This window comes from Gorilla gorilla, chromosome 9, assembly GCF_029281585.2.
Source record: "Gorilla gorilla gorilla isolate KB3781 chromosome 9, NHGRI_mGorGor1-v2.1_pri, whole genome shotgun sequence".
In the NCBI taxonomy this organism is placed as follows: Eukaryota; Metazoa; Chordata; class Mammalia; order Primates; family Hominidae; genus Gorilla; species Gorilla gorilla.
In genome coordinates, this window is record NC_073233.2 from 91091527 (window position 1) to 91109313 (window position 17787).

Below are 17787 nucleotides of genomic sequence, written 5' to 3' on the forward strand. Positions count from 1 at the left end.
CCAAACAGACTAAGACACTTGGCCATGCCCAAAATTTCGTATTTAATGTATTGCCTGACCAGGGTGACACATTAATATATGGTAGGATCTAGTTTATTAGAGTAATTAATTTACTCAGTGTTTTGAAATAGACTGGAATTTGGAGGAGTACAGAGTCATATAAGCAAACAGCTGGTATTAGTCCATTCTCACACTACTATGAAGAAATACCTGAGACTGGGTAATTTATAAAGAAAAAAGTTTACATGACTCACAGTTCCACATGGCTGGGAAGGCCTCAGGAAACTTACAATCATGGTGGAAGGGGAAGCAAACACGTCCTTCTTCACAGGATGGCAGGAAGAGAGAAGTGCTGAGCAAAGGGGGAAAGCTTCTTATAGACCATCAGATCTCATGAGAACTCACTCAATATCATGAGAGTAGCATGGGGTAACCACCCCCATGATTCAATTACCTCCCACTGTGTCCCTCCCATGACACATGGAGATTATGGGAACTACAATTCAAATGAGATTTGAGGGGGGACATAGCCAATGTACATCACAGTTCCTGCCAGGAAGAAGCGTGAGATTGTTTGAAGGGACAGGAGCTCTACTCAGTGAGTTACAAAACAATACAAAGCAAAATCTATGATTAAGTTCTAATGAAAAATATAGATGAGAAGAATTGTGTAATTTAGGAGGAGGTAGAGGGATTATAAATGGAGGAAATAAAACATCAGCTAAGCCCAAAAGAGTGGGTTGATTTTAAAGAGGTAAGTAATGAGGAAGTATTATAGAGGCAGGCAATATGTTAGGAGCAAATAAAAATAATGATTGTCATTCATTGGAGATTTATTGTGTGTTAGTCTCTCATGTATCATTTCATCCAACACAAACAGTTCTGTGAGTTCCCTTTTATATAGGTTACAAAACAAATTCAGAGTGTTAAGTACCTTGCCTAAGCAAGTGACAGAGCTAGGATTTGAACCTAGACTTGTCCTATTAATCTCGATGCTATACTTCTGCAAGAAGCTCCTGAATTGGAAAATTGGGCTGTGTTCAGGGGATATACCATTATATTAGTTTTACTGAGTATAGATTATTTGTGGTGTGGACTGTTAAGAACCACGCTTGGATAGACCAGTTTTGTAAAGTGCCTCAGTAATATAATGAAGATTTTGGATTCATTTGTATAGAAAGAGAGTTTTTTTCTCCCCTCCTCAACCCTGTGATTACCTGGAAAGAAAAGAGAGGTTTTGTTTTTGTTTTTGTTTTTTGAGACAGGGTCTTGCTCTGTCACCCTGGCTGGAGTGCAGTGCCCTGGTCATGACTCACTGCAGCATCAACCTCCTGGGCCCAAGTGATCCTCCCACCTCAGCCTCCCAAGTAACTGAGACCACCAACATGCATCACCTCGCCTGGCTGATTTTTTTTGTAGAGATGTCTGTGGGGGGGTCTCCCTATGTTGCCTAGGCAGGTCTTGAACTCCTGGGCTCAAGTGGTCCTCCTACCTTGGCCTCCCAAAATGCTGGGATTACAGGCATGAGCCACGGCATCCGGCTGAGAAAAGAGAGTTTTTATATACATTGTGTGTGTGTTTGTGTGTGTGTGTGTGTGTGAATATGTTTGTATATATATTTATACGTACACATAAACATCCACGTGGACATTAACCGGGGAATGAGATAATGAAAAGAGTATTTCAGGGAATTATTCTAGCAAAGTGTGTCCAGGATTATTAGGATGAAGGAAGAGTTAAGAAGATCAGTTAGAGATTTTTTGCTGTAATCACTAACCAGAGAGGGTAAAAATAGGTGGTGGCAGAGGGAAAGAAAGAAAATGAGCCAAGATATCTTGCAAAGCAAACATTGACAGAGCTTAGTGAAAATTCAAATTTTGAGTCAGAATAACAGATAATTATAATGGAATGAATAGGGAAATCTGAAAAGCAAGGAAGATTGGGAAGAAAGATGTTGAGTTCAATTTGGCATACGTTGAGTTTAATGTGTCTGTAGGTCATCCAGGTAGAGAGGGCCCAGGCAGTTGAAAAGCGGGCTGGAGAAAAAGATTACAGGAATGGTAAAGTATAGAAGAGTCTCTAACTCCTGGGCTCAAGTGATCCTTCCACCTCAGCCTCCCAAAGTGCCAGGATTACAGGCATGAGCAACCGCTCCTGGCCGGGACTAATAATTCTTTGAAGCCAATTACTCTGGATATGGTATAACCCGTATATAGAAACTGGGCCAATTGCAAATTCAGATGGAACCTCTTTAGATGTAGTTAGAAACTTGATTTGGAGCTTGGAACTAGTCACTTTAATAATTAATTCTTTTATTGAGTCCAAAACCCTGTTAACAAAGGATTCTGCTTTTGAATTAGTGAAAGTTTAATTTCAGTTTTATCAGGTTAGAATTAAAGAATTTAACTTAGTGGCTATTTATCTGTGCTCATGAAAGATGTGTCTTATAAATTATATATACATGCTCAAATCAGAATGTAAAATCAATATTATAAGTGTCTTCTAGGCAATGTTAAAACATTTTCTTGAGGCCAAAGTGGGTGGGATTGCGTGCTGCTGGGAGTTGCTTGGAGGTTGGCAGCGCGGGGCTGCAGGCTAGCAAACCGAGCGATCATGTCGCACAAACAAATTCACTATTCAGACAAATACGAGGACGAGGAGTTTGAGTATCGACATGTCATGGTGCCCAAGGACATAGCCAAGCTGGTCTGTAAAACTCATTTGATGTCTGAATCTGAATGGAGGAATCTTGGCGTTCAGCAGAGTCAGGGATGGGTCTATTATATGATCCATGAACCAGAACGTCACATTTTGCTGTTCCGGTGCCCACTACCCAAGAAGCCAAAGAAATGAAGCTGGCAAGCTGCTTTTCAGCCTCAAGCTTTACACAGCTGTCCTTACTTCCTGACATCTTTCTGACAACATTTTATGTTGCCTTCTTGTTTCTCACTTTCATATTTAGAAGATGTTCAATGCACTGTTTGAATGTGCTGGTAACTGCTTTGCTTCTTGGGTGGAGCCACCACCACCATAGCCCAGCCAGATGAGTGCTGTGGGGACCCACAGCCTCAGCTGAATATGACCCCAGAAGCCACGATGTTGTCTGTATCCAGAATACACTTGGCAGATGGAGGAAGCATCTGAGTTTGAGACTGTGGCTGTTACAGGGATCATGTAAACTTGCTGTTTTTGTTTTTTCTTGCCAGGTGTTGTATGTATGGCGACTTGAGGATTTACGTTTCAGTGTACTGGAAACTTTCCATTTTATTCAAGAAATCTGTTCATGTTAAAAGCCTTGATTAGATAGGAAGTTTTTATAATCTAAAAAAAAAAAACCATTTTCTTAGCATTAGCTGAGAATTTCTTGCGTTTTGCCTGTAGCACATATGTAAGAACATACATAAGAATTTAGCTATAGATTAATAAATTGCTTGCCTTTGTATAATCTGCATCTGCATTTATGGTTTAACATCTATACTCATGTAAAGTCTTTCCTATTTCTCTATTTTTAGGCTCTTATAATGAATGGAGCAGATCTGACAGCCCAGGATGACCGGGGATGCACTCCTTTACATCTTGCTGCAACTCATGGACATTCTTTCACTTTACAAATAATGCTCCGAAGTGGAGTGGTGAGTGACTCCTGTTAATATGTGCTAATGTATGATAATATAGATGGAATAGCATTTGGTAGTCTAGTTATCTCTTCCTGACTTTTTAGATCTCTTATATGACTTTGGGAAACTAATTTAATTTTTCTCTCTAGCTTTTCTATCTTTAAACATAGAAGCAATAATTCAGACAAGTCTTCTCTTCCCCCCTCAAAAACCAATTCAGTATTACAAAGTACTTGAGAGGTTTTGGGTTCTTCATGCCAGTTCAGAGTTTAACTGGTTAGATTACGAAGCTTCAAACGAATCTTAACCAGGTGATTGTAAATCTTTATGAATTTTTGTGTGTCTACCTATGTGTTTGTTTTGAAACTCTTACTTCATATACTGATTTAGAAAGTGATTTATTTCTTCAGAAATTTTGTTTATTGCAATATTTAATTTTATTATGTAGTGGTTGTAATAAATAACGTAGAAGAAGAGAACTACATATATTGAAGACATTGTGGTAAGAGTTGGTGTTTCTATAGTTTGAGAAAGAGTGAAAACTTATTAAATATTTTTTATTAACTCTGTTTATATTCTCAATGATAGTATTTGATCATTCAATCTATCCCTTTCATTTTATTGGTCAGGAATCTGTGACTGGTAAGATGACTAGTTAAGTTCGTTTTTAAAAACTATTTTATGTGACTCGTTCTTTTGAAAAGCCTGTTTTATAAAATTTTACTAGTATTTTATTAGCTCATATATTCAAATTAGTGGTTGCAGTACATTTTTCTATTATATTAAGTGTTTGCCTTCTTGTATTAAGAACAGCCTCCAATTCTTATTTACAGAATTAAGCTGCTAGGCTTAGTGTTTCCCCTACAAAATGGGGAGAAACTAAGTCCTTGTGAATGTTACCTCTAGGATCCCAGTGTGACTGATAAGAGAGAATGGAGACCTGTGCATTATGCAGCTTTTCATGGGCGGCTTGGCTGCTTGCAACTTCTTGTAAAATGGGGTTGTAGCATAGAAGATGTGGACTACAATGGAAACCTTCCAGGTATTTTAAATAAAGCAAATATTTTAGTTTTTCATTGATGTAAACTTTTAAATGTTTGATCTTGTTTAAGAAATTTAAACTGTTGGTTGAGTGTGGTGGCTTACATCTGTAATCTCAGCACTTTGAGAGGCTGAGGCAGGAGGATCACTTGAGGCCAGGAGTTTGAGACCAGCCTGGGCAACATAGTGAGACCCACTCTCTACAAAAAAAAAAAAAGTAAAAGAAAGAAAAAAGCTGGGTGTTGTGGTGTGTGCCTGTAGTCTAACTTCTTGGGATGCTGAGGATTTGGGAGCCCAGGGATTTGAGGCTACAGTGAGCTGTGATTGCACCACTGCACTTCAGTGAGCCTGGGCAACAAAGTAAGACCCCATCTCTTAAAAAATAAAGACATTGAAACCAATTATTTTGTTAGTCCCTCACAAAACGAAGTAGTATATATGTTGACATGAATATTTTTTATCTTACATCACACCCATCTTACGTACCTTTCATTTGATTGATTTTTTTCTGGAACCATATCAGCAAAAGAGAAATTGGCAAAATTAAACATAGATTTGCTCTTCCTGCCAGCTCTTTCCTTCATCTGCTATTTAGTGTTTTTATTTTTTAACTTCACCTCTCTCTGCCCCATAGACAACTTATTTATTTTTAAATTTTTTATTTTTTTTTGAGATAGGGTCTTGCTCTGTTGCCCAGGCTGGAGTGCAGTGGTGTGCTCTCAGCTCACTGCAACCTCCGCCTTCCAGTTCAAGCGATTCTTATGCCTCAGCGTCCTTTGTAGCTGGGTTTCAGGCACCTGCCACCACGCCTGGCTACTTTTTGTATTTTTAGTAGAGATGGAGTTTCACCATGTTGGCTAGGCTGGTCTCGAACTCCTGGCCTAAGAGATCTGCCTGCCTTGGCTTCCCAAAGTGCTGGGATTGCAGGCAGGAGCCACCACGCCTGGCCCAACTTTTTTATTTTTTAAACACTACTGCATAAATGGAGGATACTAGTTAATTTGGGTTAATTTGCTACTTCAGTTGTCTAACCTACAGTAAAGTGGCCAGTGGAGACTTAGACTCCACCTTCTTTAAAAAGTGGTCTAGAAATTCTAAAGGATAGATCACAGTGAGATTGGAGTGAAAATGATACTTAAATGATACCTTAAAGAAACAAACACGCAAAGGGGAAGGGCAGAATAATATGAACAGGCCTGATCAAATCACTTTGCTATTTAGAACCTCCTTAGATCCCTGTGGAGCCTCTGATTCCTTGGCTTGGCATGCTGGACTTACATAATTTGGCGCCTACCTACCTGCATGGCCTCATCTTTCTATATCTTTACACTACTGTCCAGGATCATTTTGTTTTTTTCTGAAGTTCGTCTTTCAGTGTTCATTTATTGAAGTCTTTCGGTATGAACTCTTTCAATTTTTGTGCATCTGAAAATTTATTTTGTTCTCATTCTTTTTACTTTGTATTTTGTAAGTTTTTTTTTTTAAGTAAAATTTAAATTGAAGTCTCAAAAAACAAAAAGCCCCTCTCTCGGCGCTGCCTACGGAGGTGGCAGCCATCTCCTCCTCAGCATCATGGCCACCCTCAGACCGCTTGTGAAGCCCAGGATCATCAAAAAGAGAACTAAGAAGTTCTTCTGGCACCAGACTGACTGCTATGTCAAAATTAAGTGTAACTGGCAGAAACCCAGAGGTATTGACAACAGGGTTTGTAGAAGGTTCAAGAACCAATCTTGATGCCCAACATTGGTTGTGGGAGCGACAAAAAAAACAAAGCACATGCTGCCTACTGGCTTCTGGAAGTTCCTGGTCCACAACATCAAGGAGCTGGAAGTGCTGCTGATGTGCAACAGATCTTACTGTGCTGAGATGTTTCCTCCAAGAACCGCAAAGCCATCGTGGAAAGAGCTGCCCAGCTGGCCATCGGAGTCACACCAACCCCAGTGCCAGGCTGCGCAGTGAAGAAAATGAATAGACAGCTCATGTGCATGTTTTGTGTTTAAATAAAACTGTAAAAACTGCAAAGAAAACCCAAAAAACCAAAAAACAACAAAAAAAATTATTTTGTGTTAGGCTTCCTTCGCTTTTTCAGACTGCTTTCAATTGCTCCATTTTCACATATGGTATTATTAGTTTTTTTTTTTTTAGTTTTAGTCTTTCTGATGGATGTATCTCATTGCAGTTTCAAATTTACATTTTTCCTGATGACTAAAGATGTCGAACATCATTTCATACATTTAAAGGCTATTTGGTTTTTTTTGTGTGTGATGTATGAGTTCAAATCTTTTGCCTATTAGCTGTTAGAGTATGTCTTTTTCTTATTGAATCATAGGAGTTCTTTATATATTCTAGATACAAGCCCTTTGTCAGTTACGTTTATTACCAATATCTTTTCATGCAAATATCTTTCTAATCTTTCTACTTCATGGCTTGCTCTTTCATTCTTTGGTATTTTTTGATAAATGAGGTTTTAATTTTTTTTTTTTTTTGAAATAGAGTCTTGCTCTGTTGCACAGGCTGGAGTGCAGTGGTGCAGTCTCGGCTCGCTGCAACCTCTGCCTCCCGGATTCAAGCGATTCTTCTGCCTCAGCCTCCCGAGTAGCTGGGATTACAGGCGTGCACCACCACGCCTGGCTAATTTTTGTATTTTTAGTAGAAACAGAATTTTAGCATGTTGGCCAGGGTGGTCTTGAACTCCTGACCTTGTGATCCACCCACCTTGGCCTCCCAAAGTGCTGGATTACAGGTGTGAGCCACCGCGCTTGGCCAGAGGTTTTAATTTTAACGTAGTCCATTTTAATAATCTCTTCCTTTGTAGTTAGTCCTTTCTGTACTTTCCCTATTCTGTGATCATGAAGACATTCCTTTATGTTATCTGTTAGAAATTTTGTTTATCTTTCATATTTATATTCCCAATCCTCCTAGAACTGACTTTTCCGTGTGTAATACAAGGTAGGGGTCAGTTTTATTTTTGTATTGTCCTTTATCAGATATACTTGATCATTTTTGTTAGTCTTGTCTGGTCATTAAAAAATCCAGTTGTTTCTTTAAACATGTATAATTATTTTATTTATAACCAGGTAGAATATTTATAATAATATAGATGTTAAGAAAGAATGTGGCCTTAGGTCTAGACTGCTTGTGTTCAAATCGCTCTCATAAAATTATTTTTTATTGATAAATGTACATATTTTTGGTGTACATGTGATAATTTGATACATTCATGTAATGTATAAAGATCAAATCAAGGTAATTGGGGTAGCCATCCCTTAAATATTTCTTTTATACTAGGAACATTTGAATTTTTTTTTTCTAGTTATTTTGAAATACACAATAGATTATGGTTAACTATAATCACCCTACTGATCTGTCAAACACTAGATCTTATTTCTTCTACTCAATTGTATATTTATACCCATTAATCAACTTCTGTTCTTCCTCTCTCCGTGCTGCCCTTCTGGCCTTTGGTAATCGCCAATCAATCTACTCTCTATCTTCATGAGACCAGCGTATTTTAGCTCCCACATATGAATGAAAACATATAATATTTGTCTTTCTGTGCTTGACTTATTTTACTTAACATAATGACCTTCAATTCCATCCATCTTGTGGCAGTGACAGTATTTCATTCATTTTTGTGTGAATTATATTTCGTTGTGAATATACATTACATTTTCTTTATCCATTCATCATTGATGTGCACTTAGGTTGATTCCATATCTTGGCTATTGTGAATAGTGTGTTAATAAACATGAGAGTGCAGTTATCTCTTTGATACATTGTTTTTTTTTCTTGTGGATATATACCCAGTAGTGGAATTAACTTATAATTTATTTAATATAAATATAGCTACTCTTGTTCTTTTTTTTTGCTTCTAGTTGCATGGAGTATCTTTTAGTCTATGTGTGTTTCTATAGATGAAGTGGGTTTTTTGTAGGCAGCCTATAGTTGGGTCATGTTACTTTATACTCTGTGCCTTTTAATTGGAGAGTTAAGTCCATGTACATTCAGTGTTGTTATTGGTAGGTGAAGACTTACAGCTGCCATTTTGTTGCTTGTTTTGTGGTGGTTTTGTAACTCCTACATTCCTTTCTTCTTGTCTTTCTTTGTGGTTAAGTGATTTTTCTCTGGTAGTATGTTTTAATTTTTTGCTTTTTATTTTTTAGTAAATATAGGTTTTTGCATTGTAGTTACCATGAGTCTTACATTTTATAGATATAACAGATTATTTTAAAGAGATGACGACTTACCTTAGGTCACAAAGAAAGGAATAGAAACAAGGAAAAAGCAAAATGCCCTACATGTTAACTGTTTCTCCCACATTTGGCCTTTTTGTTGCTTCTATTTACATATTTTTGGGGTTGTTTGTTTGTTTTTTTCAGATGGAGTCTTGCTCTGCTACCCAGGCTGGAGTGCAGTGGTGTGATCTTGGCTCACTGCAACATTCTCCTCCTGGGTTCAAGAGATTCTCCTGCCTTAGCCTCTCAAGTAGCTGGATTACAGGTGCCCACCCCCATGCCCAGCTAATTTTTGTATTTTTCATAGAGATGGGGTTTCACCGTGTTGGCCAGGCTGGTCTCAAACTCCTGACCTCAAGTGATCCACCTGCCTTGGCCACCCAAAGTGCTGGGATTACAGGCGTAAGCCACTGTGCCTCACCTATTTACATATTTTTGTATTTCCTATCTCTTAACAGGTTGCTATAGCTATTATTGTTGTTGTTAGATTTGTCTTTTAGTCTTCATACTGGAGTTATCGCACACCACAGTTACATTATTGGAGTATTCTAGGGTTGTCCATGTTTTTAATTTCACCAGTGATTTTTATACCTTCAAATGTTTTCCATTTGCACATTAGTGTTTCTTCTTCCTGATTGAAGAAGTCCCTTTACCATTTCTTATAAGATGGTTCTGGTGATCGTAAATTGTCTCAGCTTTTGTTTGTCTGGGAAAGGCTTTCTGTCTTCTTTATTTTTTGGTGTAAGGCATATTTTAAGCATATATCTTCAATATTATCCATCCAGGACCGAAGTAAGTTCTGATGCAGGAAATGAGTGAGTTTCATATCTTTCTGAGCCACTACTTGACTCAGGAAGCCCAGCTGGCCCCTCCTCTGAGTCCCCCCTCTAAAACAGGACACCCCAACTGCTGTTGGGAACTGGGCGGCAGTCGTTCTGGCTACTTCCTGCTGGTTAGGGGCGAAGAAGGGGCCCTGCAGTTGTGGTGTCCTCCAGAGGGGAACTTTTTAGGCCAGTCGGGGACCAACAGGTCAATCTGGGGGTCCTCGGTAGAAGCTGTGAGTTGAGCTCATTTGAGGTTCCATTTGTAAGACCATTTGTAGCTTGATGGCCTTGATCCTGGAGGAAACAAATTTGACAAGGAGGTTAAAAATGCAAGGCCCAAAGGCAAGTAATAGTAGGATGGCTGTCACAGGGCCTAGAAAGGGGAGGAGCCCAGGTATCTATTGGTTAAACATATTCCAGGGTACTGAATGTTCAAGCTCCTTTTTCCTCTCTTAAATGTCTAACAATATCTTGTAATTTTTTGTGAGCTTCAGGCCTTAAGGGATATTGCCTTTGATAAGGAAAAGTGGTAGGGTCTTTTAGCCTGATTTGAATTGGATGGGCATTCTTTATCATTCCGAATTGTCCTTCTAAGGCCCAGACTTCAGAGTTGATTCCTTCTTCAAGTAGGGGACAACAAATTGGTAATTTGTTCCCTATATTCATGTAGATAATAGCCCCAGCTTTGGCTAATATGTCCTTCCCTAATAAGGGTGTGGGACTTTTGGGCATAACAAGAAAGGCATGTGAAAAGATCAAAGTCTCCTAATTGCAACCGAGCAGGCGAGAGTAATACCTGGTTACAGGCTGTCCTAAGATTCGTCGGATAGTAACAGACTTTGAGGACAGTCATCCGAGGCAGGAGATTGAAACTGAGAAGGCTGTGCCAGTGTCCAGGAGGAAGTCCACTTCCTGGCCCTCAATGGTCAAACTTACCTGGGGCTCTGTGAGGGTGACTGCATGAGCTGGCACTTGCCCTGGCCACCCTCAGGCCTGTTGCTGAATCATCTGGTTGGGTGATTCTGGCCCAGAGGGCCTTTGTCCTCTGGGGCAGTGTGCCTTCCAGTGATTGCTTTGGCATATTGGACATGGGTGAGGAGGCGGTTTGTTTCTGGTTGGACAATCTTTTTTTAAGTAACCTTGCAAACCGCGCTGATAACAAGCCCTACTAGGAAATTGGCTTGCTCCTCTTTTGGTTCCCTCTGAGCCACCAGGGTCTACCTGTCTGAGAGCCAAGACTAAGGCTGCAGCCTTTTTCTTATCTTGCTTTTCCCTTTTGGCCTGTTCCTCTTGGTCCCTGTTACAGAACACCGAGGTTGCCAGGTTTAATAATGCCTCCAAATTTTCTTCTGGGCCTAAGGCAAACTTTTGGAGTTTTCTCCTAATGTCAGCCGCTGATTGGGTGATATATTTATCCTTTAGAATAAGTTGGCCTTCCAGGGAATCTGGAGTTAGGGAGGTGTGCTTTCTTAGGGCCTCCCTTAGCTTTTCTAGAAAAGCAGAGGGGTTTTCCTCTTTCTTGCTGTGTAATTGTGGATAACATTGCGTAGTTCATAGGTTTTTTCCTAGTCTTCCTCAACCCTTCTAAAATGCAAATTAGCAAATGCCTGTGGCTCTAATCTCCATGATTTGAGTCAGTATCCTAATGAGGGTCTACAGTGGGTACTGCCTGTTGCCCGGTGGGGAATTTTTCCTTTTCCTCCAGGGTCATTCGATCGTTTACCTGGCTGATATACCATAAATGTCCAAATTGCTGGGCTGCCGCTAAAGCTGCCTCATTTTCAATAGGACTTAAGGTCTCATCAAGGAGCAACATGATGTTCTTCCATGCTAGATCAAAGGACTGCCCTAACCCTTGTAAAACATCTGTATAGTTATAGGGATCATCTGAGAATTTCCCTAAATCTGCCTTTATTTGTTTTAAATCTGAGAGTGAGAAGGGGGCATGCAAGTAAATGGGCCCAAATTCTCCTCCTACTGTTTGTGAGGGACATAGTTTGGGTGCCTGGCTTGCAGAGTTCATGTTCTCTTTCTGGGGTGCCTTTAACACTTCGGTGGGGCTGGATGAAGGAGAGTCAGTGGGGGAGGAGAGTGGGGCTGAGGGAAGAGGCCCTGAGTATGGAGGTAATTGTGGGCCTCTGTCATTTGGGCAAAGCTTGCAGGCTTGGTACAAGGCAGTATTGTCACGAAGGGCAAAGAAAGCCTGTACATAAGGGACTTCACTCCATTTACCTTCCTGTTTACAGAAAAGAGCTAGTTGTAGAAGGGTGTTACAATTAATACTTCCCTCAGGGGGCCAAGTTTCTCCATTTTGTAAGGAATACTGTGGCCAGGCAGTGGTACAGAAGAAAATTAGCCGCTTCTTTTTTAAGGTTTCAGGGTCAAGTTTGTCCCAGTAATTCAGGATACATCTTAAGGGAGTGTCTGGTTTTGAAGGTGTGGTGCTCATCTGGAATTTTAAACACAGGGATGTCTGCACCTCTGGTTAGTCCTGGGACTCGTCTTCCCTAAAGGCATCCCCTAAGGGTCAGGTCCAATTGTATTCAAAGCTCATGGCTGCTTTTCCTGAGTTTTCCATCTACCGGATTTAACCATGCTTACCAGCGGGATGGAAACTTCCCTTGCCCCTGCCATGTGCCTGTTGACCACTAAATGGGGCACAAGGACTGTTGAATTTATTGTGGTTCTTCTGCCAATGCGTCTTACCTATTCCAGGGCGGCAAGGCCTGGGTCGGGGGCACCACTGATGCTTGCATGCTAAGGACCAATTTATGTGGTCCTGGCCATAAAACCGTCTTTCAAGGAGAAATCTCTGAATTAGTGACAGGAGGCGTATAGTAAGTTTAAAGGGGGTGGTGGATGTCCTTTAGGCCAGGGCCAAGAGAACAGCTGCTGTACTTTAGCCTCTGTCCCCACTTGCCATCAAAGGAGTAAGCCCCTCTCTCAAGGCGGTACCAGTATCCTGTGTCCCAACTGACTATATTTTCTTCCCTCCAATACCAATTATTGAATGGTTGAAACAACAATTCAATGGCTTTAAGACCTGTGCCTATGCACCACAGATTGTACTTGAGAGGCCCCAAGGAAGGGGAAAGTTTATCTGGGGAGCAATGGAGGAAATGCCCTAAGACTTCTACTATCCACATGAAAATTACCTGTCTTTAAATTGTCCGGATGTGGGGGACCATACACTATGGTAGGGAACTGGCCCTTCAAAATGGCCATCAAATGGTGACACTTGCCTAAACCCTGGAGGGCACCATGAACAGAGATCTTCCGGGTGCCACTCCAAGAATTCAAGACTTCTAAATAGGGAGTCTTGATCCTGCCTAGCGGGAATAACCTTGCTTGCAATATGAGGAAAGAAGTCTAGCCGGCAGATACTAGCATCCAGGAGGCAGGAGTCAGAAGATGTGGCTGTCTCACACTCAGTAACCCATGCAGGGGGAGCCTCTGGTGTGACCATTGTCTCAACCAGGATATCTGGGAGACTAAGACGTCCGCTGAGCACTCCCAGGTGTACTTTGGGACCACCACGGAAAGTGAAAGAGTTGGAACTGGTTCCAGGCCAACTAAAGCGCCCAACCCCGAAGGGTCGGGGGTTGTTAGAGAGCCCTTTTCCAGACAGCCTGACACCTGTGTCTTTAGTCTGGCGGCTGTGCTAATTGCCTTTAAGTGGCTGACAGGTGCCCGGTTTAGCCTCTGAATTCTAAGGAAGGACAGGACAGAATAGCAAGTGAAAGAGGTCCGATTGTATTCACCACGTGACGATCTAGATGCCTTTCCTGGACACTCCTGGCAGGCTCGCCAAAATGTAATGCCTAAGGTTCTTACCTAGCCATTGTCAAAGAATTGGTGTGGTGGCTGACTGCGGTGAGTCACGGACCGATAGAAAAAGCTATAGGCTTTATTGAGCAGAGTGAAAGTACAAAGCTTCCATGGCGTGGAAGGGGTCCCGAATGGGTAGCCCTTCTGTCTTCTTTATAGTTGAAGAAGCTTTGCTGGATTCTTGGATGGCAGGGTTTTGTTTTGTTTTGTTTCCTTTCAGCACTTTGAAAATGCCTTGTTCCTTCCTAGCCTGTGTGGTTTTTCTTGAGAAGTTTTTTTTGCCAGACAAACTGGGGCACCTTTATATGTTATTTGTTTCTTTATTGTTTCTGCTTTTAAGATCCTTCCTTTGTCTTTGACCTTCGAGAGTTTGATTATTATATGCCTTGGGTGGTCTTACTAGGGTTGAATCTGTTTGGTGTTCTGAGACCTTACTATTTCTGGATATTTATATTTATCTCAAGTTTTGGAAAGTTTTCTGTTATTATTTCTTTGGATAAGCTTTCTACCACTTGTTCTTGCTCACTTTCTCTTGAACACCAGTAATTCTTAGATTTGGTCTTTTGAGATGATTTTCTGTTTCTTGTAGGTGATTTTCATTTCTTTCCATTTTTTTTTTTCTCCTATGACTGGGTATTTTCAAATAGCCTATTTTTGAGCTCACTGATTCTTTCCTCTGCTTGATCCATTCTGTTATTGAGAGCCTCTAATGAATTTGTTAGTTTGGCAAATATGTTTCTCAATTTTAAAATTTCTGTTTGATTTTAAAAATTATTTAAAATATTTTTTTTAAATTTATGTGATCAATTTCTGAATTGTTTTTCTATGTTTCTTTGAGATCACTAAGTTTCCTTAAAACTGCTATTTTGAATTCTTTGAGAACTCACATATTGCCATCTTGTTAGAGTCAGTCAGTAGTTTATTGCTTTGTCTGTTTGGGTAGGTTGTGTTTCCCTGTTTGCTATGATTTCTTATGGATGTACATCTATGTCTTTGCATTGAGGGATTAGTTTTTCCAGTCTTCTCTGTCTCGCTTCTTTTGGTTTTTATGGGGTATGTTTGTATAGAGATTCTTTGTAATTTTTTTGTTGATTTTCTTTCTTTTTCCAGGTAGGTCTCTGCCTCCTTTTTGGCCCTAAATGGCACCTTATGCTCAGGTTTGCCTTGACTCTAGTAAATAAGCCATTGGAGTGTAGCCCATTCCAAACTGGGGAGGTCCCAAATGGGATATTTCAGCAGTATGGGAACGCTTGCTAGCAGTTTGTGCCCAGGGGACCTGTGGAAAGAACCTTAGTATGGTGATGCTGAACAGCCACTCTGATTTGGTGTCTCCTTTGGCTTAGTTACAGAGCAGAGTTTCCAGGACTGAGGATGGTAGTCCTACCTCTCCCCTTTGTCTCTGCCTGTCCTCAGGGATATATTTGTCTTCAGGCACTCCCAGTGCTTCCTGTGGCTTGAGAAGGGACAGGTCTTCTGCCAGGGAGCCCAAGATGGTAGGGAAGCTGCTTGTTTACTTTGATTTCACTTTTTCCAGTACAAAAACTGTGAGTTGGGAGAAATTTCCATGAACTTTGTGCTGGGCAGAATTGGGGGAGGCCTGTCTTGGATATGGAAGTCCAATTCTCTTACTGTCTGCTCAGAGTTTTTTCACTTGACTGTGGCCCCAGGACCTGTCTCATCCTCATATTTGAATTCTGGGCTATTGCTAGTGATAATCTCAGTGCTGTGTATTTGTTTTTGTTTTCTTTAGTAGAGCGTGAAACTAGCTTGCTTCTTCAGGGCCATTTTGGAACTAGAAACCCTCTCAAAAATTTTTATTAATTTGACATACATTTATTGAGCACATACTATGTGTTAGTTATTTGGGGTGCTGGAGATATTACAGCAAATAAAAGACAAAGTCCTGCCTACATGTGGTGCTGAGGGGAGAGACAGGTAATCATCTAAATAAATGAGCAAAATATATATTATATAGGGATATGTGTTTAGATAAATGTAAAGTAGGAAAGGAGAGTAGAGAGTGTTAGAGGGCATGAAATTTGAAATAAGTCATCAAGAAAGCCTTCACTGAGGAAGTGACAATTGGATAAACACCTGAAGGAGTTGAGGAAGCAGATTTTGTGGATATCCCGGAGGAAGAACATTTCAGGTAGAGGTAACAGCAAGTGTAAGTCTCCTGAGGCAGGGATGTGCATGGTGTGTATGAGTAATAGTAAGTCAGTAAGTTCCAACAGAAGCGAGGGGGTGAGTATTAGATGTTATGGTTGGAGAAGTAAGAGGAGCCATTAGAGGGTTTGTTTGTTTTTTCTTTCCTTCTTTCCTGTCTTTCTCATTATTTTGCCCAATCTGGACTCGAACTTCTGGGCTCAAGCAAACCTTCTGCCTCAGCCTCTTGAATACCTAGGACTATATGCATGTGCCACCATGCCCAGCTTTATTGGAGGGTTTTGATCACAGGAGTGACATGATCTGACCCGTGTTTAAAGGGATCATTTTGGGCTGGGCATGGTGGCCCATGCTTATAGTCCCAGTAGTTTGGGAGGCCAAGGGCGGGTGCATTGCTTGAGGCCAGGAGATCGAGACCAGCCTGGCCAACATGGTGAAACCCCGTCTCTACTAAAAATACAAAAAATTGCTGGGCGTAGTGGCACACACCTGTAATCCCAGCTACTTGGGAGGCTGAGGCACCAGAATCGCTTGAACCCGGGAGGTGGAGGTTTCAGTGAGCCAAGATTGCGCCACTGCACTCCAGCCTGTGCAACAGAGCAAGACCCTGTCTCAAAACAAAAATAAAAGGATCATTTTGCTGTTGTGTTTATAATAGACTGCAGTTGAGAGTGCGGTAGTGGCATGCGTAAGAAATAGGGAGAGTAGTTGGGAACCTGATGCAATAATTCAGGCTGCTATTTCGGTTGGCCAGTATACAGGCAGCAAAGGTAGTGAGAAGTAATCAGGTTCTGTATATATTTTGAAGGAGCCAGTAAAATTTGTTGATGGATTAGATGTGGGGAGTAATGGAAAGGGGAGTCAAGGATGGCTCCAAGGCTTATGGGCCTGAACAGTGTGGAGAGAACTTCCATTAACCGAGATGGGGAGATAATATAAGGTAAATGTGTGTGAGGAGGCTAAGGAGCTCAACTTTTGACATATGTTAGAAATGCTTATAAGACTTTTAAGTGTAAATAATGAGTAAGCAGTTAGAGGAATCTGAAGTTTCAGGGGGGCAGGGCCTAGTGTGAGGGGCAGCTGAGGGAGGATAGATTGATATGTGCCAGCAACTTGTCTTATCTGGACTTCTTTTCTGGGACTTCTTGTTTCACCTGAATTTTACTGGCCACTTGGACATTACCCTGCCTCTCCATAAGCAAGATATGTGAATTGGGCTTATTTCCCAAGCGGTCATTTCTTAAGTGGAAAGACTGTCTTGGTCTTTGTAATCATTGCCTCAAAGCTTGTAACAACTCCAGATTCATTCCTTTTTTTTTTTTTTTCCATGAAGTTTTAGGTTATGGCTGTCCCTGAGTCTCATCCAATATACTTTCTTTCAGGGATTCCTTAAAATTTCTTCTCTGTTCATGGCATTCTTGTTTTTTTCTTTAGTTTTTTATAGCTTTAAAAAATACCTTTTCTGTTATTTCCTGAAAGGCTATAAATGTTGAAGTCAGTGTATATACCTAGTCTGCATTTCAATCCATTCTTCTTGTTTATAATAAAAAGAATAAATTATTATAGAAAAGTGACAAATGCATAGTGATAAAATATTATAATATTCCTATTTGCAGAGTGACTACTGGTTTATTTCTTCCACTTCTTCCCAAAATATTAAATTTTACTTATTTATTTTACTTACATAATAAGCATTTTATCATGTAATTATAAACTGCATAATTGGGATTTCACTTTCTAAGATAACTTTCTGGGCCTGCTCTTCGGTGACCCTCATCTGGTCTCTATAGACTCATGGTAAGTGTAACTATTCAACCATTTACTCACTGCTTTGAAGTGACTAGAAGGCTGACTGTGTAAAGAAATGCAGGCTGGGAAAAAGGTCTCTTCTCCGTGTTCCTGTCATTTGGGGCAGGGATAGTCATCTCCCTATGAGGAGCAGAGCTAATGTGTTATTTCTTTTTTCAAGTTATTTTAGTTTCAATTTAAAAAATAAATTCTGCCAGGCATGGTAGCTCCTGCCTGTACTCCCAGCTACTTGGGAGGATGAGGTGGGGGGAATCACTTAAGCCCAGG

The 17787-nt window shown here is 40.6% G+C and overlaps 2 protein-coding genes and 1 pseudogene across 5 annotated transcripts in view; all 3 read left to right on the plus strand.

The window, feature by feature from the left end:
* The window catches only part of ANKRD42 (ankyrin repeat domain 42), an 88783-nt gene that overhangs the window by 13093 nt on the left and 57903 nt on the right, over positions 1-17787 (plus strand). For 3 of the 4 annotated variants that reach the window (XM_055355595.2, XM_055355596.2, XM_063710717.1), the window contains exons 4-5: positions 3513-3632; positions 4524-4659. In XM_055355595.2, coding sequence (XP_055211570.1) covers positions 3513-3632; positions 4524-4659 — 256 coding nt within the window. Of the gene's footprint in view, positions 1-3512; positions 3633-4523; positions 4660-5879; positions 8428-17787 lie in introns of those variants that run through there. The other variant, XM_019036909.4, reaches the window with a different exon arrangement.
* LOC109028877 (cyclin-dependent kinases regulatory subunit 1-like) lies at positions 2453-2944 on the plus strand. The gene has a single exon (XM_055355600.2). The coding sequence runs from the start codon at positions 2614-2616 to the stop codon at positions 2851-2853; it is 240 nt and encodes a 79-aa protein (XP_055211575.1). The 5' UTR covers positions 2453-2613; the 3' UTR covers positions 2854-2944.
* Positions 6231-8427, plus strand: LOC129525402 (large ribosomal subunit protein eL32-like; annotated as a pseudogene).

Coding starts and splice junctions, on each gene's coding strand:
- LOC109028877 (XM_055355600.2), top strand. CDS start 2,614: ATGTCGCACAAACAAATTCACTATTCAGACAAATACGAGGACGAGGAG.